Source organism: Manacus vitellinus, unplaced genomic scaffold (genome assembly GCF_001715985.3).
Source record: "Manacus vitellinus isolate BGI_N305 unplaced genomic scaffold, ASM171598v3 scaffold_92_pilon, whole genome shotgun sequence".
Classification (NCBI taxonomy): domain Eukaryota; kingdom Metazoa; phylum Chordata; class Aves; order Passeriformes; family Pipridae; genus Manacus; species Manacus vitellinus.
In genome coordinates, this window is record NW_021940877.1 from 348,082 (window position 1) to 365,298 (window position 17,217).

Here is a 17,217-nt window from a genome sequence, read left to right on the forward strand (position 1 = left end):
TGTTCTCTGGCCCTTTGATAACTTCACATTGAGTCTGGATGATTTTTCTCAAGGAGCTTCTCTAGTAATAATTCAGGAGGAGAAACCAGTTTCTGGGGACAGGTTGGACTCGATGAGCACAATAATGTCAAGTTTTGGATTTTTTAAATCTATCATGTAACTGGTGAGGTTTGGCAAAGACCTATCAGGTCACTAAACTATTAGATGTACTCTCTAGAATATTGTCGTGGCTCAGCTGAGCTGTTCTTGCTTGTTGCCAGCAAACAACCATGGCATATCCCACTGGGATTACATCCTGGGCGAGTAATCTCCCTGCCTGGATGCCAAGTATGTGTGAGACGGGGCCTAAATAGATCTGTAAGCTCCAGGGGCAGCAGGAGGCCGGTGGGTCAGCTGGGAAGGGAAATAGGATTTGGGTGCAAGGGGATTTCTAGGATTTCGAGCAGGTTTTGCAGAAGCAGAAAAGCAATTTATGCTGTGCTGAGCCTCCAAGGGCCAGGCCTGAGTTCAGGGGTAACCCAGAGTGAGGCAGATGGGCCTGGGTTTTGAGAAAGTGGCACCATACATTGTAGGGATGTGGCTGCCCCATCCCTGGAAGTGTCCAAGGTCAGGTTGGATGAGGCTTGGAGCAACGTGGGATAGTGGAAGGTGTCCCTGCCCATGGCAGGGGTGTAATGAGATGGGCTTTAAGATCCCTCCCAACCCAAACCATTCTGGGATTCCACAATGTAGCCTCATTCCAGCAGAGGGAAATGACTTAGGATTTATGGAACTGCCTTCCATGTGCACATGCCTCCATCTGGGTCCTGCTGCTGTGGCCAGGAGATCTGTACCCATGTTTGAAAGCCTGGGGCAGCCTGGCATTGACACCCAGCACTGCTGTGGCCACTGGAGCTGCCTGTGGCAATCAAACCTCTGTCTGTGCCCAGGACACCAAAATTCTGCTGAGACTTCTCCCAGATTTGGCACAGAGCAATCGTGCAGCAGGAGTGAGGCTCCTGGACTCGGAGCATCTTTTATACCTGGAAGCAACATCTCTCCCCAGCCAGGGTTTCCCATGGCAGGACCCTCAACTGAGGAGAGCCCTCGTCCATGGCAGAGCCAGAAACAGAGCAAAGCTGGGGTTTATTTCTGTTCTGAACCACTTTGCAATGGCTGTAGAGGAACCACCAGACTCCACTGTGGTGTTGGCTGGGAGGGAAAAGGGAAGAGGAGACGGGGAAGTTGGCTGTGCAGCCACCACCATACTGCTGGGGTGTCTGAGATGTGGGTGACACTGGGAGAGGTTCTCTCTGGAGTTACAGCCTTTAGGGGACTCTTAAAACCAACAGCTACACCCTGTGAGTAACCTGCATCAGGGTTTAGCAAGCTGAGAGATTACAAAAAGCTACTTAAGGCTGGTTATGAGCATTTTGGCATCTCCACCTTCTCGAGGGCTGTAGAAGGGCGTTCCAGCCATCCCATCTCCTTTTTGCAGCTGCAGAGCTACTTTGCTGCCTGTGAGGACGAGACACCAGCCATCAGAAACCATGACAAGGTCCTGCAGCGGCTCTGTGAACACCTGGACCACGCTCTGCTCTACGGGTGAGCCTGGAGCCTGCCTCTGGAATGCTGCTTTTCCCCATGGAAAAAGCCTGGTGTGGAGCCTCAGCACGGGGAAACCACCTAGGCAGGAGTTGGGATGGAGATAACGAAGCTTTTGCTTAATTTTCCTCTGGACTTTCTCTTCTTCCAGCCTGCAGGACCTTTCCTCGGGGTACTGGGTGCTGGTCGTTCACTTCACACGCCGAGAAGCCATCAAACAGATCGAGGTGCTTCAGCACGTGGCCACCAACCTGGGACGCAGTGAGTGCTCGCAGTGTCCCTGCTCTGAGGGCAAACCTGGCCTTGGGGACACCTGGGGAGGCCCAGGCAGGTTGTACTGAAGGGCTGCCAATGGATTCAGGGAGCCAGCACAGCCCAGGTCACTTGGCTCAGGCCAAGGAGTCATGGAACCATTAAAGCTGGAAAGGACCTCTCTGATCACTGAGTCCAGTTGTCCAACACTGAGTCCAGCACTGCCAGATCCACCACTAAACCCTGTCCCCAAGTGCCACATCCACACATTTTCTAAACAGTCCCAGGGATGGTGATTCCACTGCTTCCATGGGCAGCCTGTTCCAAGGAGGTGGGAGTCCTGCCATAACCACATGAGGTGTCTAGAAATAATGTCACCATGCCTCAGGATCAGGTGCTGAGGCTTCTGCTGCTCTGAAACCCCTGGGAAAGGTTCCTGGGAAATGGGAGCTCTGTGGGGCTGTGCCCTTGGGAAGGGTTCCTGGGAAATGGGAGCTCTGTGGGGCTGTGCCCTTGGGAAAGGTTCCTGGGAAATGGGAGCTCTGTGGGGCTGTGCTCTTGGGAAAGGTTCCTGGGAAATGGGAGCTCTGTGGGGCTGTGCCCTTGGGAAAGGTTCCTGGGAAATGGGAGCTCTGTGGGGCTGTGCCCTTGGGAAAGGTTCCTGGCAGATGGGAGCATCCCCTCTCGCCCCGCAGTGTCTCTCTGTAGCTGTTGTCTGCGTGATCCTGCATTTTCCCTGCTGTGGGTTGTCCATAGGGGATGTTTGGGACCATCGAGGCCGCTTGTGGTGCAGGACAGTGCCCAGGTCCTCTCTGCCAGATTATCCCAACACCCACCATGTCCCAAGCCCCTACTGGTGAGAATGGAGCTGAGCACAGACTCCACCATCACCTCTCTCTGCACCAGAACTGGTGTCAAATCGCACCTGGGCTGATTTAGAGCGATTCTCCCTCCACCTCTGTCTCCTGGCATTTCCAGCAGGGCTCCCATCTCGCTACACAGACACAGTTGTGGGGCTGATTCTCAACCAGACTCTTACTCCTCTTTCCACTCCAAATCACGAATCTCTCACTGGCATTTCCCCCACCAGAATTCCCCCACTGTCAGTTGCTGCCCTCAAATGATACAAATGAACAATCTGGCACGTTTTAACTGATTTGTGATTATTTCTAGGCTTGTTTCACTTGGCAGGTGTTTCCCCACAGATAAATCTCTCTGCTGCTCTGTTCTCAGGCCGGGCCTGGCTGTACCTTGCCCTCAATGAAAATTCCTTGGAGAGTTACTTGAGGCTGTTCCAGGAGAACCTGAGCCTGCTGCACAAGTACTATGTCAAGTGAGTATCCCAGCTCTTTCTCCTTTGGTCACTGGTTGGCATTCCTTCTTGTCAGAAGCCAGCCCAAATTTACCAGTGGGGAACAAGAAGTTGATCAGGGTCTGATTTTTGTCCTTGTGGGATTTACATGATGAATTTAAAGGTCCCAGATGTGGACACACTGTCCTCTTATATAGATAAGAAGACCTGCAAGCCTCTCTCCTAGTTCCTACTTTTACTCTGCAATCCCCTTCATATTTATCATGGTTTCCAAGAAGCTGCTGAGCTCTTATCCAAGGACCCAGCTCTGGTGGACACTTGGAAATGAGGCTGTAGCTCTGTTTGGGGACAGCACGTAGTGGCTGCCCAAGCTCCAGGGCCGTTTGGAGCAGCTCAGAGACACCACTGAGGAAACAGAAGGGCCCTTGTAGCTGCTTCTCCTCCTTCCCACATCTGTAAAGCTCTTTTGTTTTGCCCCCACTGCAGGAACGCCCTGGTCTGCAGCCACGATCATCTGACCCTGTTCTTAACGCTGGTGTCTGGGCTGGAGTTCATCCGCTTTGACTTGGACCTGGTGAGTGTCTGATCTGTCCTCTTGGCTCTGGGAGGGGGGAATGTGGAGCAGGGGGAGTCCAGGGTGGGACAGGTCCCACCATTTGTTCCAGGGTAGATCTGGTGAGTGTTTGATTAGTTCTCTCTGCTCTGGGAGAGTGGGAATGTGGAGCAGGGAGAGTCCAGGGTGGACATGGTGAGTGTTTGATCTGTTCTCTCGGCTCAGGTAGAGTGGGAATGTGGAGTAGGAGGAGTTCATAGTGGGACAGGTCCCACCACTTGCTCCAGGGTGGACCTTCTTGTTGGCCTTCAGCTGAAAACGTGATGCTGATGCTTGTAGGGAAGACTTTCAGGTCTTTTGGGGATTCAGCAATGGAATTTACTCCGATTACTCAGTTATTCCTCTGCACTGTTCAAAAGAGGAACATGACAGCTGTGGGGCAGATTGGTGGGGATGAAGGACTGAACTCTGCAGATGTGGTATGGAACACTGCTGTCCCTCCAGGAAACACAAAACCACTGGATAACCCTCAGTGTCACAGCAGAGCCACTGGGTTTCCTCTGAAATGGGCCCTCAGAAGGGACATTCAACAGGATGGGTGGCACTCTCCCCCCCGTTGTGCCAGTAACAGTGACTGGGAGCCTGACTCACCCCACGCTCTTCCCTGCAGGATGCTCCATACCTGGATCTGGCCCCATACATGCCAGATTACTACAAGCCCCAGCACCTGCTGGACTTCGAGGAGCGTCTGCCCAGCTCCGTGCACGGCTCCGACAGCCTGTCCCTCAACTCCTTCAACTCCGTCACCTCCACCAACCTGGAGTGGGACGACAGTGCCATCGCTCCCTCCAGCGAAGGTCAGTGGCTGTTTGGGGCTGGTGCAGTCAGGGCTGAGTGCTCCACATCCCCTTGGGATGAGGTATGAGCAAATCATGGGCTGGAAGAGACCAAAGTGAGAGCCCCAGGAGCCACGCTGTGAGTTTCTTCTGCCTTAAATCCTTCGGAAATAGGAAAGGGGGAAATGGTTTTAAATTAAAAGAGTTTTAAACTAAAAGAGGGGAAATTTAGATTGGATATTGGGAAGGAATTCCTCCCTGTGAGGGTGGGGAGGCCCTGGCACAGGTTGCCCAGAGAAGCTGTGGTTGCCCCATCCCTGGAAGTGTCCAAGGCCAGGTTGGACAGGGCTTGGAGCAACCTGGGCTAGTGGAAGGTGTCCCTGCCCATGGCAGGGGGTGGATTTAGGTGAACTTTAAGGTCCCTTTCAACCCAAACCATTCTGGGATGATTTGGTGGTAACAGCCCCTTTGGCTCAGACTGGGAGAGAAGGACCTTCCCTGCCAGTCACCCCAGGCCACGTTCCCATCCTGGGGGTTTGTTTTAGCAAGAACTGGAGGAATCTCCTTATGGAGTGAAGGCCGTGCCTATGTCTGAATGTGGCTGACAGGGCAGGGGCCCTGGGCTGCAGGGGAACTTTTTTAACTGATTATTTCACAGTCCAGAGACCCACACATGCTGGAGCTGGTGGGGCAATAGCTTCCAGAGTCTTCTCCATGTCTGTAGTCTGGGAGAAAGGCAGCCAGTGGTCTCACAGGTGTTGAGTTTTCCTCTTTATGCATCTTGAGCAGCCTCATAAATTGTCTTCCTCGTCCCCTTATCCCTGTCAGAGAGGCTGGGTGTTGTTCCTGATGAACATGAAAACACGTACCTTGTGTCTGCCCCCTTAACCTGCTGCAGGCCCAAGCAGGGAGCTCATATCCCACACCCACCATGTTCACATGAAGGAGCAGCTCTGCTGCTGCTCTTCCTAATCCAAAATACACTGGCCCTGTCCCATTCTTTATGTCAGTTTGAGCAAGGGGATTCTGGAATGGAATTGGAATGGAATGAACTGTTAGTTGGATGCAGTGAATTCAGGACTGGGCCCACACACAGATGGGTTCCCTTGAGACAAGGGTCACCTTTTACATGCAGGAACCTACAGATATTAAAGATGATGAGAAGGAGCAGCCTGGGATGGGCATTAGAGTCATTTTAGCAAAGGACTTGGGAGCACAGCACTGATTTGGGCTCACCCACATCTGCACTCATGAAAGGGCTTGATTCTGGGGACTCATTTATGCCAAATCTCCAGCATCCCAGGTAAGCTGGAGATAGCACAAGGAGCCTGGAAATAAAAATCACAGGAAGAAGGTTGTCCAGCACCAGAGGTTTGGCACAAGCAGCTGTTTCAGGGCTTGTATTCCTGCTCCTCCCTCAGCAGAGCATGGATTGGTGCCAAACATCTCCTGCCTGTCCCTATTCACTGGGTGTCCCTTGGGTTTGGCTGTGCTTCTGGGGGATAGCAGCTTCATGCTCCAGGGAAGAGGGGTTTGGAGTAGAGATCCAGGAGATTTTGGAGCTACATTTTGGGTTTGGCATCGTCTCAGGCTGTTCCATGTGTCCAGGCAGTGGCTGTGATCTCTGTCTCAGTTTCCCCATACACTGGTGTAGGAATGCTGGGCCAGGACCCAGGAGGGCAGCAATTGCTGCTGTTCCTCTGGTGTGGAGGAATTTAACTCCAGTAACTATTTCCCAGCTCGTCATTTCAACAAGAGCATCTCTCTCCCCTGAGAGTGTAGGTGGAGCTGGGGATTTTAGGGTCAGAGGCCAAGATTTTCCCTTTAATCAGAGCTGTGGCTTTGCAAACATTCATGAGTCAAACATCACAGTATCTACAGGAGGTAAGTGTGAAGTGGGGAAACTGAGGCACAGAGTGGTTAAATTGCTTCCCAGAGAAGATCAAGCCCTGGACAACATGGTTTTTCTGGTTTAGCTTCCCAGCAGCATGAATAATGGGGCTTTCATCCTTCCCTGGTCCTGTTGTAGCTCCCATAACACAACCATCCAGCAGAACTGCCATTAGTGCAGCAGGTTTCCATTCACATCCACGTTCCCTGACAGCTTTCTCGTGCATTTCAGATACCAGTGAATGATTGTTTTGTTTCTCCCCATTCCCATCTCCCTCCCCAAACCCCCTTCACAGTCTCCCCTCTCCCCCCTTCCCTCCCCACTACTTGTATTTCTAATCCTGAGTTTTATCCCTCGTTTTTGTAGATTATGATTTTGGAGATGTCTTTCCAGCAATGCAGACCATGCCCAGCAGAGACTGGGAAGGTGGGACACACTCATCTCTTACAGCATTTTGGTTTTCTCTCTGCATTGCTGCCACCTGAGCTTTGCTGCATGTTCCCCCATTCATTTCTTTAATAACCAACTGCTCCATCTTGATGGAATTCTGTACAGGCAGAAAGGAGTGGAAAAGATCCCCCGAGGTGGGAGGTTGTGTGTCTCACCTGTGAGGCCGTGGGCAAAGCTTTCCCCAGCTCCTGCTGTACACAAAGACGCTCACCTGGCCACATATCCCACAGCTGAGGGATGTTTTCCTGCATCTTACGATGCCTCCATGTCCAGATTACAAAAGAAAAGCTGGAAAATTGCCCCTGCTGTGGAGCTGGCAGCAGGGACCAGCGTCCTTCCAAAATGTGGGATGTGCCAGCTGCCCGCACGCCATGGATTTCCTCTTTGGGGTAAAGCATGCAGGGTGCTGATCAAAAACACTGATCCACCATCACTGATTTCCTGAAAGCCCTGGAAAACAGATGAATTAATTCTGCTGCCTTTAATTTTGGGCCTTTTGCAGGGATTAATTTGGGAGGTTTTGTTTTCCCTGGGCCTTGCTGTCCTGTGTCAAAACATCTCCTGTGAAGCCACAACATCCAGCACGTGGCCATGCTCAGTTTGGATCACTACACTTCTTATTTATTTTACCACTTTTTAAACCAACTTGTCAGCTACATTTGGCCTTTATGGCCAAGAGCACGTGCCCAGTTTAGAGGAATTGGTTCTCCTTCCTCCACATGCAGCCCCTGTGTGAATCCTCTCCGTGCCATGGGAGCAGGACCCTCCTTGCTTTACCCCTGGAGGAGACACACCCACACTCCATCCTTTGCAGCTCAAAGCCTGATGGAGCTTTGGATCTGAATTGACTTGATACCACCTGAATACATGGGGAAATCTGCCTGAATTCCATGTGGATTGTTCTTGGGCTCCCTCTCATCTTCTTTCTTACCCCAAGCACAGGGATGTCCCAGACATGGTTCAACCTGTCCCTGAAGGTGCAAACCACATTTCCAAACCCAGCTCCACTGGGGGTGTTGGGTGGAGGCCGGGAGAAGCCAAGGGGTGCTGGGGCAGATCCCTCTGGATTTCAGGCATGCACAGCTCCCATCTGCAGGTCCTGGTTGCATAGTGGGATCCACCACTGCTCTGAGCTGAGCTTCCTCAGCCACAGGGAAATTGTCACTGGAACCCCCACCAGGTCACCTCACTAATGGATTCCTTGCTGTGGGAACACAGAGCAGAGGTTAAGAAAGTTTGGGCCATTCCCTGTTTTCAGCAAATGCATTTTGGGGTAAAATTCTGTATTCTGGACAAAGATTGTTTTGTCTCCACAGAAACAGCAGGATTTAGGCCAAAGTAGTAACACTGGATTGGTGGTGCAGGCTGAAATAGCTTTTAAATGTTTTATTTTATTAATGGTTGGACTTCATGATCTTAGAGGTCTTTCCCAATTTAAGTGATTCCATGAATTTCCCTTTAATGCAAACATTAACGACCCCATTGACTTCCCTGGTAAGAGCCCACACCCCTCCAGGAGTGTGGGGCAGGAGTTTCAGTGGGACCAAAGTGGTGTTTTACATCATCCCTCACCAACTGCCTGGATTAGAGTTTTAGAAGAGGTTTAATTTTCCTCCTCAAATCCTACACCTCTGAAGTGTAGGGCTGTGGTTCCCTCCCCAAGGGGTCTTTCTTGGTGGCTGAATCATAGAATCATGGAATGGTTTGGGTTGGAAGGGACCTTAAAGATCATCTCATTCCTATCCCTTGCCATGGGTAGGGACACCTTCCACTAGGCCAGGAAGGGTGCTGGAGAAGAGGAGGGCATGGATAACCTTCCTTTAACCGTGATTTTGGATGGATAACTCTGAGCATGACTCCTGCAGCACTTCCCTGCTGCTCCTTTTCCCTCTGAAGACTAACACGGGCCAAGCTGTTTGTGCTCCCACATGTCTGTGCTGCCTGCTGTCCTCAGACCCCTGGGAATGCTGTGTCCCCCTCCACCACACTTCCAGCTCCCCACGTGTGTCCCGTGTGAGCAGAGGAGAGCAGTCAGCTCCATAAGGAATGTTGCTCCATGGCTGGCTCCGTGTCTGCCCTTCCAGCTGGGCAAGCACCTTCCCGTGGCAGGGGGAGAAGCAGCAGCCTCGTTGCTCGCTGTTGTCTTGCTGAGAAACACCATGGCCCCAAAACCCCTCAAACCCCTCCCCTCTACTCCCTAATCCGGCTGCCGGCTCTGGGGTGGCCGAGCTGTTGTTTCCAGGCACTCTCTAAACCTCTGGCCAGTCTGTCCCTCCTCGCTGGCCCTGCGAGCAGTGCAGTGCCCACGCAGTGCCCTCCCTCCTCGCTGGCCCTGCAAGCAGTGCAGTGCCCACGCAGTGCCCTGGCCCCCAGCACGCAGCTTGGCTTCCCCTGCCTCCATCCAGGTGCCCGAGCGGGCACTGATCCGCCCTCCCCACCTTGTCTCTGCAGACGGAGACCTGACGGACACGCTGAGCTGCCCGCGCTCCACCGCCTCGGAGGCCAACGGCAGCAAGGGCCCGGTGAAGAGCCCGACCCAGCGCCACAACCCCTTCAACGAGGAGAAGGCCGACGTGCCGTCCTCCAGCGACACCACGCCGGTGCACACGGCGGCCCGGGAGAAGGCAGAGGCCACTCCCGAGGGGACAGACCAGTCTGAGAGCTGCACGGAGCTGGAGGTCATCAGGTAGGGACAGAGCTGCTGGCCTGATGTTGAGGATGTGCCACCCCTTGTAGCCCAGTGCAGATGGTGTCTGTGCTGGAGCCTTTGTGTCGCTGTCATAAGAAAGCAGGTTTATAGTCCAGACCCAAGCAGATGCTCTGTAGGTGTCACAGCTCATCTCGTAGGTCTGGGCTGGTCTGGGATCCCTTGGGCTGACTCCATATCAACACCTTTCAGTGTGTGTCAGAGTAACCTGTGAGCTTTTAATTGGAGCTCTCTCCAGCTGGTGGCAGGTTTGCAGCAGTTCTGGGTCTTGGATCTTCCCTCCTGTCCTGTCCCTCCTCCTGTTTGTCAGCAAGCTGTGGCTAAACCTGTTGTGGGAGATGTCTCCACAGAGTTCCTAGCCGGTGTTTGACTCCTGCAGAGGAGATCCCCAGGGGTTCCTTGGAGCCCTGAACCCAGACAAAGAGCTCAAGGCTCTGTCTGCTCACTCCCAGCCATGGGGACACCCCAAAACCCGCCCAGCAGGCCTGGGCTTTGTTCTTGTGCCCAGTTTTTCCTGGGAGGAGCAGAGGAGGTGGGTTACGTGGCATCCTGCACATCAGACACAGGGAAGGGGAGCAGCACACTCACTTCCCAAACAAGGGTGACCTGACAGCAGTTTGGGTGTCAAGGGTGTCCAGAACACTTCCGCAGCACATCCCGGTTGCCACTGGCTGGAGCAGGCTCCAGCCTGCATCTCCCTCTTCTGGCAGGTGGGGACACGGCAGTCCCACCTCTAGGAAGTTCCTCCCTTCCCAGCTGCCTGCTCTCAGCCAGGGATTTCTCCCATGTCACCTTAGCTCTGCATCCATTTGTGATCCCTTCGCAGCCAAAGGAAGCCCAAGGTGCTGCATCCAGCAGTGATGCCTCTTCTGTTGGGGATAAGTAGGAAAAAGTGTCCATACCTTGTGTCTCGTGACAACTGGCACGGAGATGGGAGCTCTATGTGACTGCACATCTAGTGATGTTCTCGATAGGGTTTCCCTGCAATAGGGAAAAGTGGGATCGCAGAGTCTAAGCAGGCACAGGTGAGTGACGTTCCTGTCTCTCACAGGTTGGCCAAGAAGAAGAAAACGGGCAAGAAGAAGAAGGTGAAGGCCGAGGAGGTGGTGAACAGCCCGGCCCCCACGGCGCCCAAGGCCAGCGGGGACAGCGGCGTCAACGGGCTCAGTGACAGGGAGGAGCCGCCCAGGGACGAGGGTCCCGCTGCCCTGCGCAGGCCGGAGGAGGGGGGCGAGCGCCCGGCCCTCGGGCAGCTGGCCCTGCGCATCCCCGAGATGAAGGACACGTCCATGGAGAGCCTGGGGCAGCCCCTCAGCAAGGTCATGGACAGGCTCAACGGGCAGCTGGACCCCGGGGGCTGGAACGCTCCCCTGGAGCCCCCCGGGCAGCCCTTTCGGACCGGCACGCCAGGGGAGACCCCGGATGGATCGTCCTCTGGCGACTTTAGCGAGGGGATTTCAGCCCCCATGGACTTCTACCGATTTACCGTCGAGAGTCCAAACGCTGCTGCGCCAGGTGGTGGCCACCATGACCCTCCAGGGCCTGGCCAACCGCCACATGTTTCTGGTAGCCCTGAGGCTCCTGAAGAAGAAGAAAGCAGAGAGGGAGAAGCAGTTGGGGCAGTAGAGGAGTCTGGAAGGGCGAGTGATGAACCCCAAACTGGCCAGACAGAAACCACCAACCCCCAGGCTCCCTGTGAGCCCAAGAAGGAGCAGCCCAGCCCTTCCCTGAGCAGTGCCGAGGACTCTGGGGTGGAGGAGGGGCAGGGCAGCCCCTCAGAGCTGACCCATCCTTCCGAGTTCAGGTGAGGATGGCTTTGTTCAGCAGGGAGAACGTCTTCCAAACACTCTTGAGCTCAAGCTGGTGCTTTCCCCTTTGTCCTTGGTTTGGGGGGCAAAGCCCATCCTTTTCCAGGGTGAAAAGGAGGCACAAGGGGTCAGGAGGAGAAAGTCTTGGGGGAATAACAAGTGCCCAAATCATGGACATGTTCAATAAGGAAGGGGATTGCCCTTCCTGGACTCACCCAGCCCCGTGTCCGTGTCCATCCTCTGCTGTCTGTCTCCACAGGGTGGATAACAACCATCTCCTCCTGCTGATGATCCATGTCTTTCGGGAGAACGAGGAACAGTTATTCAGGGTAAGGGGGTCACCATGGATTGAAGGGCCAGCTCTGTGCATCAGCCCAGGGCTGAGAGCTCTTTTGTCTCCATGCAGATGATCCGAATGAGCACTGGGCACATGGAGGGGAACCTGCAGCTGATCTACGTCCTGCTGACGGATTGTTACGTGTACCTGATCCGGAAAGGTACCCTATCCCAACAGCCCCTGGGCTCAGCAGCAGGGAGGGAGGCTTGTCCATGAATCAGGGCACCACAGCTCCCTGCCTTCACTGCCAGTTCCCTCGTGTCCCAGTAGGGAGCTCAGGTTGACCTGTCCCCCGGGAAGCCCTGGGACACGTGTCCCGTGGCTCTGTGCTGCCTGGGACACGGCTCGGTTTGCAGGTCCATCGCTGCTGCTGCTGCCAAGGGGGTCCTTTGCCCCCCTTCACGTGGCTCTCTGTGTCTGTGCCAGGGGCAGCGGAGAAGCCGTACATGGTGGAGGAGGCCGTGTCCTACAACGAGCTGGATTACATCTCGGTGAGCAGCTGGGGAGCAGGAGGGCAGCTGGGACAGTCCTCTCCTGCCTGAGGGATGAGAGTGCCAGGAGCATCACGGTGGGGTGTGCTTGTGTCCATGGGGAGTGTTTTGGCCAGTGAGTCTTTGAGGCTGAGAGAGTTGGAAGTGATCCCCCCTCAAATGCCACCTCTGTGGGTGCCCACCTTGCTTGTGGGCAGCGGAGTGACCACTGACCCTCTCCCCAGGGCCAGGAGCCGGGTCCAGCCCTGCTCCACTGCCCCTCATGCCATGCCTGACTTCCCTAACCCTCCCTGTGTGGCACAGGTGGGGCTGGATCAGCAGACAGTGACCCTGGTGTGCACCAACCGGAGGAAGCAGTTCCTGCTGGACACCGCCGACGTGGCTCTCACCGAGTAAGCGCAGGGACAGAACCCCTGAGCAGCACCTGGGACGGGGGGAGTGCAGGACACGGCGCTGACAGCCCTGCACAACAAAGTCCTGCCACCAGTTGGGGTTTGGGGTTGGTTTGATGCCACTGGCTGAACCCTGCAAGCAGCTGGAATTGCCTCAGGCATGCATACACTGAAAGTATCTTCCCTGGATAAACACAGCAGTCACCCTGTCCCTCAGGCTGAGCCTCAGGGGTCTGGGCAATGCAGATCCCCTTGTCCCTTGTGTCACTTGGGATGAGCAGGGACGAGCTCTGAGTTCCAAGGCACATCCCCAGGCCTGTGTGGTCAGCTCAGGGACGTATGACAGCTGATGGTCATACTGGGATCTGTTTTGGATGTGTCCACCTCCCAGTCCTACCCACAGCCCTGGGATTAGCTCAGTTGGTTAGAGCATGGTGCTAATAATGCCAAGGCTGCAGGGTCTATGCCAGTATGGGCTATTTGCTTAAGAGTTGGACTTGTTCCTTTGGGTTCCTTCCAGCTCAGAATATTCTGTGGTTCTGTGAGCTCCTTTCTGGAGTTCAGGCTCTGCAGCCCCCCATCACCTCTGGTCTGTAGGTTGATTTTGGGACCCAGAGGCCCACAGTGAAGGGGAGCCCCTTGGGCACCAGAGCATGTGAGGGAGATGAGGGGCTGTTTGCCCTGGCCTTGTCAGAGATCTCTGCCTCCTCTCAGGTTCTTCCTGGTCTCCTTGAAGTCAGCCATGATCAAAGGGTGCCGGGAGCCCCCGTACCCCAGTATCCTCACGGATGCCACCATGGAGAAACTGGCGCTCGCAAAGTTCGTGGCACAGGAGTCCAAGTGTGAGGTGAGTTTGGATATCGCCGCAATCACCGCGGGTGACGAAGGCTCACGGGAGACTCCCTTGACTTCTGCTGCTCCTCACAGGCCTGCGACGTGGTGGTGCGCTTCTACGGCCTCGTTCACTGGGAAGACCCCCTGGATGAGGCGCTGGGACCCGCCAGCAACAGCTACTCCTCCAGTGAAAATGCTGTCACCAAGGACGGCATCCTGCACTACAAGGCAGGGACCTCCTACCTGGGCAAGGAGCAGTGGAAGACCTGCTTCGTGGTGCTCAGGTGGGCGCTGGGGCTGCAGGTCAGGGGCAGCCAGGGCCCGTTGGAGAAGGTGCTGGGAGCACTGTGCTGCATGGGAGGTGGTGAGGACCCATCTTGTCACCGGGAGGGCTAAAGCCACCAGCTGTGGGTGCCCAGCAGCAGGAACGTGACCCCACGGGGCTGTGTGGGTGGAGGACAGGGCAGGGCTGGCCATGGGACTGAAGGCAGGGGATACCAGAGCTGAGCTGACTCCGGTGACTCCGTCTCATCTTCCCAAACGGCAGCAACGGGATCCTGTACCAGTACCCGGATCGCACCGACGTCACCCCCCTGCTCTCCATCAACATGGGGTAAGTGGCTGGTGGGATGGGGCACCCAGACTCAGTGGGGATCTGGGGAGCAGGAGCTCCTTGGGATGTCCAGGGAGGTGTTCTGGGGCAGATCATGACCTACACCAATGCTGCAGGACTCCCTGCTTGCTCCTGGCTGGTGCCAGGCTTAGTGGGAGATGGCCTCATTTCCTCCTAGTTTTTGAACACTAAGCCCACCCTTGGATGGGGAATTGGCCTCTGAAGGGTGACATACCCCTCTAAGAGCCATTCTGGGAGACCCACTGTGCTCAGCCCTCCCACAATACGCAGAGACAGGCCATCCTTGGAGCAATCCCAGGGGATGTCACAGAGGGGAAACGAGTGTTTGTGGGAGGAGGGCTGAGGTGCTGTGCAGGGAGGGCAGGCAGAGGCTGTTTTCGGGCTGGTGCTGGCATGTCCATCCCACTGATCTCCATCCTCCCCTCTCTCCCAGCGGCGAGCAGTGCGGGGGATGTCGACGCTCCAACGCCACCGACCGGCCCCACTCCTTCCAGGTGATCCTGACGGACCGGCCCTCCCTGGAGCTGAGCGCCGACAACGAGGAGGACATGGCCGACTGGATGCAGTACTTCTGCCAGGCTGTCTCCAAAGGGGTGAGCTGGGGACGGGCCCCAAGCGTGGGTGCTTCGACCTCCTCCTTTGCCTGGAGCCCCTTTGGAGCTGCCGAAGGGAGCATGGATGCCTGGCAGGGATGGAACAGGCAGCTTTATCCCGAGCCAGAAGAGCTTCCCCACGGGGCACCCCATGGAGATGGGGCTCCACCATGCCAGACGTTAACCCCCCGTTTCCCCACCCCATGCAGGTGATCCCCCAGGGTGTTGCCCCCACGCCTTGTGTTCCCTGCTGCCTCGTGCTGACGGATGAGAAGGCCTTTACATGCCACGAGGACTGCCAGACCAGCTTCTTCCGCTCGCTGGGCACTGCCGAGCTCACAGACATCGCCGCCGTCTCCACGGAGGCTGGCAAGGAGTACTGTATCCTGGTGAGCTTGGGGCTTTGGGACCGGCTGGCCCAGGGCTGGGCAAGGGTCCAGCGGTGACATCCAGCCTCTCTCTTGGTGTTTAGGAGTTTGCTCAGGACAGCAAGGAGTTCCTGCCCCCCTGGGTCCTCTATTTTAGTTGCACTACAGAGCTGGAGAGGTTCCTGTCGGCGCTGAACGCCGCGTGGAGGAACATCTACCAGGTGAGCACGTGGGGCTGCCTCACACCCTTCATCCAGTGAAGGAGGGCAGAGGGGTGAATTCGTCCCTGCAGGGTGAACCCAGCTTTCCCACAAAGGGCAGAGAGCTTCTCTGTTGTCCATATAAGCACAGGATGTGGGATTTGGAGCCTGGCAAGACAAGCCACGAGCATCCCGCGCTGGCGAAGGGAGTGGGAGGGACCTGGGGCAGCCCATATTTATGACACAGACGATCCAGTTTCTGTGGATTTGAGGTGGTTTTACAGTAAGAGGGAGAATTGACAGTTGTCTGTTCCCCTCCTGACGCCCCACACGTGTGTTCCAGGTCGAGCTCCTGCACAAGGCCATCCTGGACGCGGCTGTCAAGAAGAAGTGCGAGGACGCCCAGAGCCTCATTGACAGCGCGTGGCAGCGCAGCGACAGCCTGTGCCGCGGCCGGGCCGAGCGGGACCCCTGGTGCTGACCCTGCCCGGGGGAGGACAGCTCATGGGGACCCATTTTTGGGGGAAGCAGGGCCTGTGTCTGGCCAACTGGCAGCCCAAACCTCCTGCCATCGCTCAGTCCCCACCAGGGACGTGCCTGCAGCGTGGACCCCGTGCCCACCGCCGAGCCAAGGACGTCCAGTGCGTTTTGGGAGCAGCCGGACGCTTCTCCTCCTGCGCCTTCCTCCTCGTCCAGCTGCCACGGGGCAAAGGATTTGCCCTTCATGGAATAATGTCCCACTAGTAGTGAGGGAGAGGGTGGGAGTGGGGTGGGCTGGGATGAGCATCCCCCCGTTGTGGCGGGGAACAGGACTGAGGACTTGTTCATTTTAGAACAGGGTCAGGGCGTGGAGGGGGTGAGACAGGAACACTCAATCGCTACCGTGCATGTTTTGTTGCTCATACAATCACTGAGTACGGCACCGCTGCGCCGCCTCCTCCTCCTGGAGAACCCACCCGGGGCCTCCGGACATCAGCCTGTCCAGGAGGTTTGAGGCTAAGGAAGAAGGAACAGGGCCAAAAATTTGGCCTTAAACATCCCCGCATGGTTTTAGGAGAGCTCAGAAGCCGGTTTGAGGTTTGGACGCTGGTCCCGTGTGCCGGGGAGGGGGTGAAGAGATGGAGTCCCATGTTCTTCAGGCATCCTGAGGGACGTTGTCACGTGGCTGCCACCGAACACATCCCCTCCTCCTCAGTTCCTGCACCCGAGGCCGGCGCAGAGCTTGTGCTCCACAGCGAGCACTTTGGGGCACAACCCCTGCTTTTAAATAATAATAGGAAGAATTATAATAATAATAATAATAATAATCCGGAGACCTTCTCATGTAATATACGTTCATGGGGCCTTTTTCTGGGAGGAAACGTACGTGACTGAATGTATATGTACATACATCTGCTTCCTTCCCCCCTCCCCAAATAAATAGTCACTGGTAACTCAGCTTTGGCCCTGCGACACATTCTGGCACCTGGGGCTGCTGTTCCTCATCCTGTTGTCACTTTGGAGCCTGTGGAATCACTCTGGAGCAGGAGCCAAGGCTGCTGTTCCTCGTCCTGTTGTCACTTCAGAGACTGTGGAATTGCTCTGGGGCAGGATGCTGAACCCCAGTGGTGTTAACCCTGTGCTGGGGCACATTCTCTTTTTCAGCTGAGAATTATCCATCAGGTCACAGAGTCTGGATGCTCTGTCCCCGTTTATCCCCAGATCCAGGAGATATTCCTAGTCTAGACAAGAAATAAACAGCTATGGGGCCAGCCCCAGCATCACCCACCTTGCCTGTAAACCCTGCCTCTGCTTTTGGGATCAAAACAGGGGTGTTGGGGGTATATCAGGGATGGGGGAGCCACTGGGGTGGGGAGGGCTCACACCTCCCCACCCCCTCAGTAACCACCGGAGTGCCTCGGCCTTGGGGTAAAACAGGTCCCAGGGGGTCACTGTGCAGCCCTAAAAATAGGACTCCCTGGCGGGGGGGAGGGAC

At 55.6% G+C, this 17,217-nt stretch overlaps 1 protein-coding gene across 1 annotated transcript; it reads left to right on the plus strand.

Annotated features, from left to right (window-relative positions):
- The first annotated feature begins 269 nt into the window (after positions 1-269).
- Positions 270-15,723, plus strand: PLEKHM2 (pleckstrin homology and RUN domain containing M2). Its single transcript, XM_029965224.1, has 20 exons — positions 270-327; positions 1,359-1,584; positions 1,736-1,845; positions 3,070-3,169; positions 3,635-3,722; positions 4,372-4,558; positions 6,795-6,854; positions 9,330-9,564; positions 10,637-11,389; positions 11,653-11,722; positions 11,800-11,890; positions 12,157-12,221; positions 12,525-12,613; positions 13,328-13,460; positions 13,541-13,731; positions 13,995-14,060; positions 14,515-14,674; positions 14,884-15,063; positions 15,147-15,263; positions 15,586-15,723. Exons 1-20 carry the CDS (start codon positions 270-272, stop codon positions 15,721-15,723), a joined length of 3,117 nt encoding a protein of 1,038 aa, XP_029821084.1.
- Positions 15,724-17,217: the final 1,494 nt, after the last annotated feature.

Coding starts and splice junctions, on each gene's coding strand:
- PLEKHM2 (XM_029965224.1), top strand. CDS start 270: ATGGCATATCCCACTGGGATTACATCCTGGGCGAGTAATCTCCCTGCC. Junction 1,846..3,069: donor GGCCACCAACCTGGGACGCA/GTGAGTGCTCGC, acceptor CTCTGTTCTCAG/GCCGGGCCTGGCTGTACCTT. Junction 4,559..6,794: donor CATCGCTCCCTCCAGCGAAG/GTCAGTGGCTGT, acceptor TCGTTTTTGTAG/ATTATGATTTTGGAGATGTC.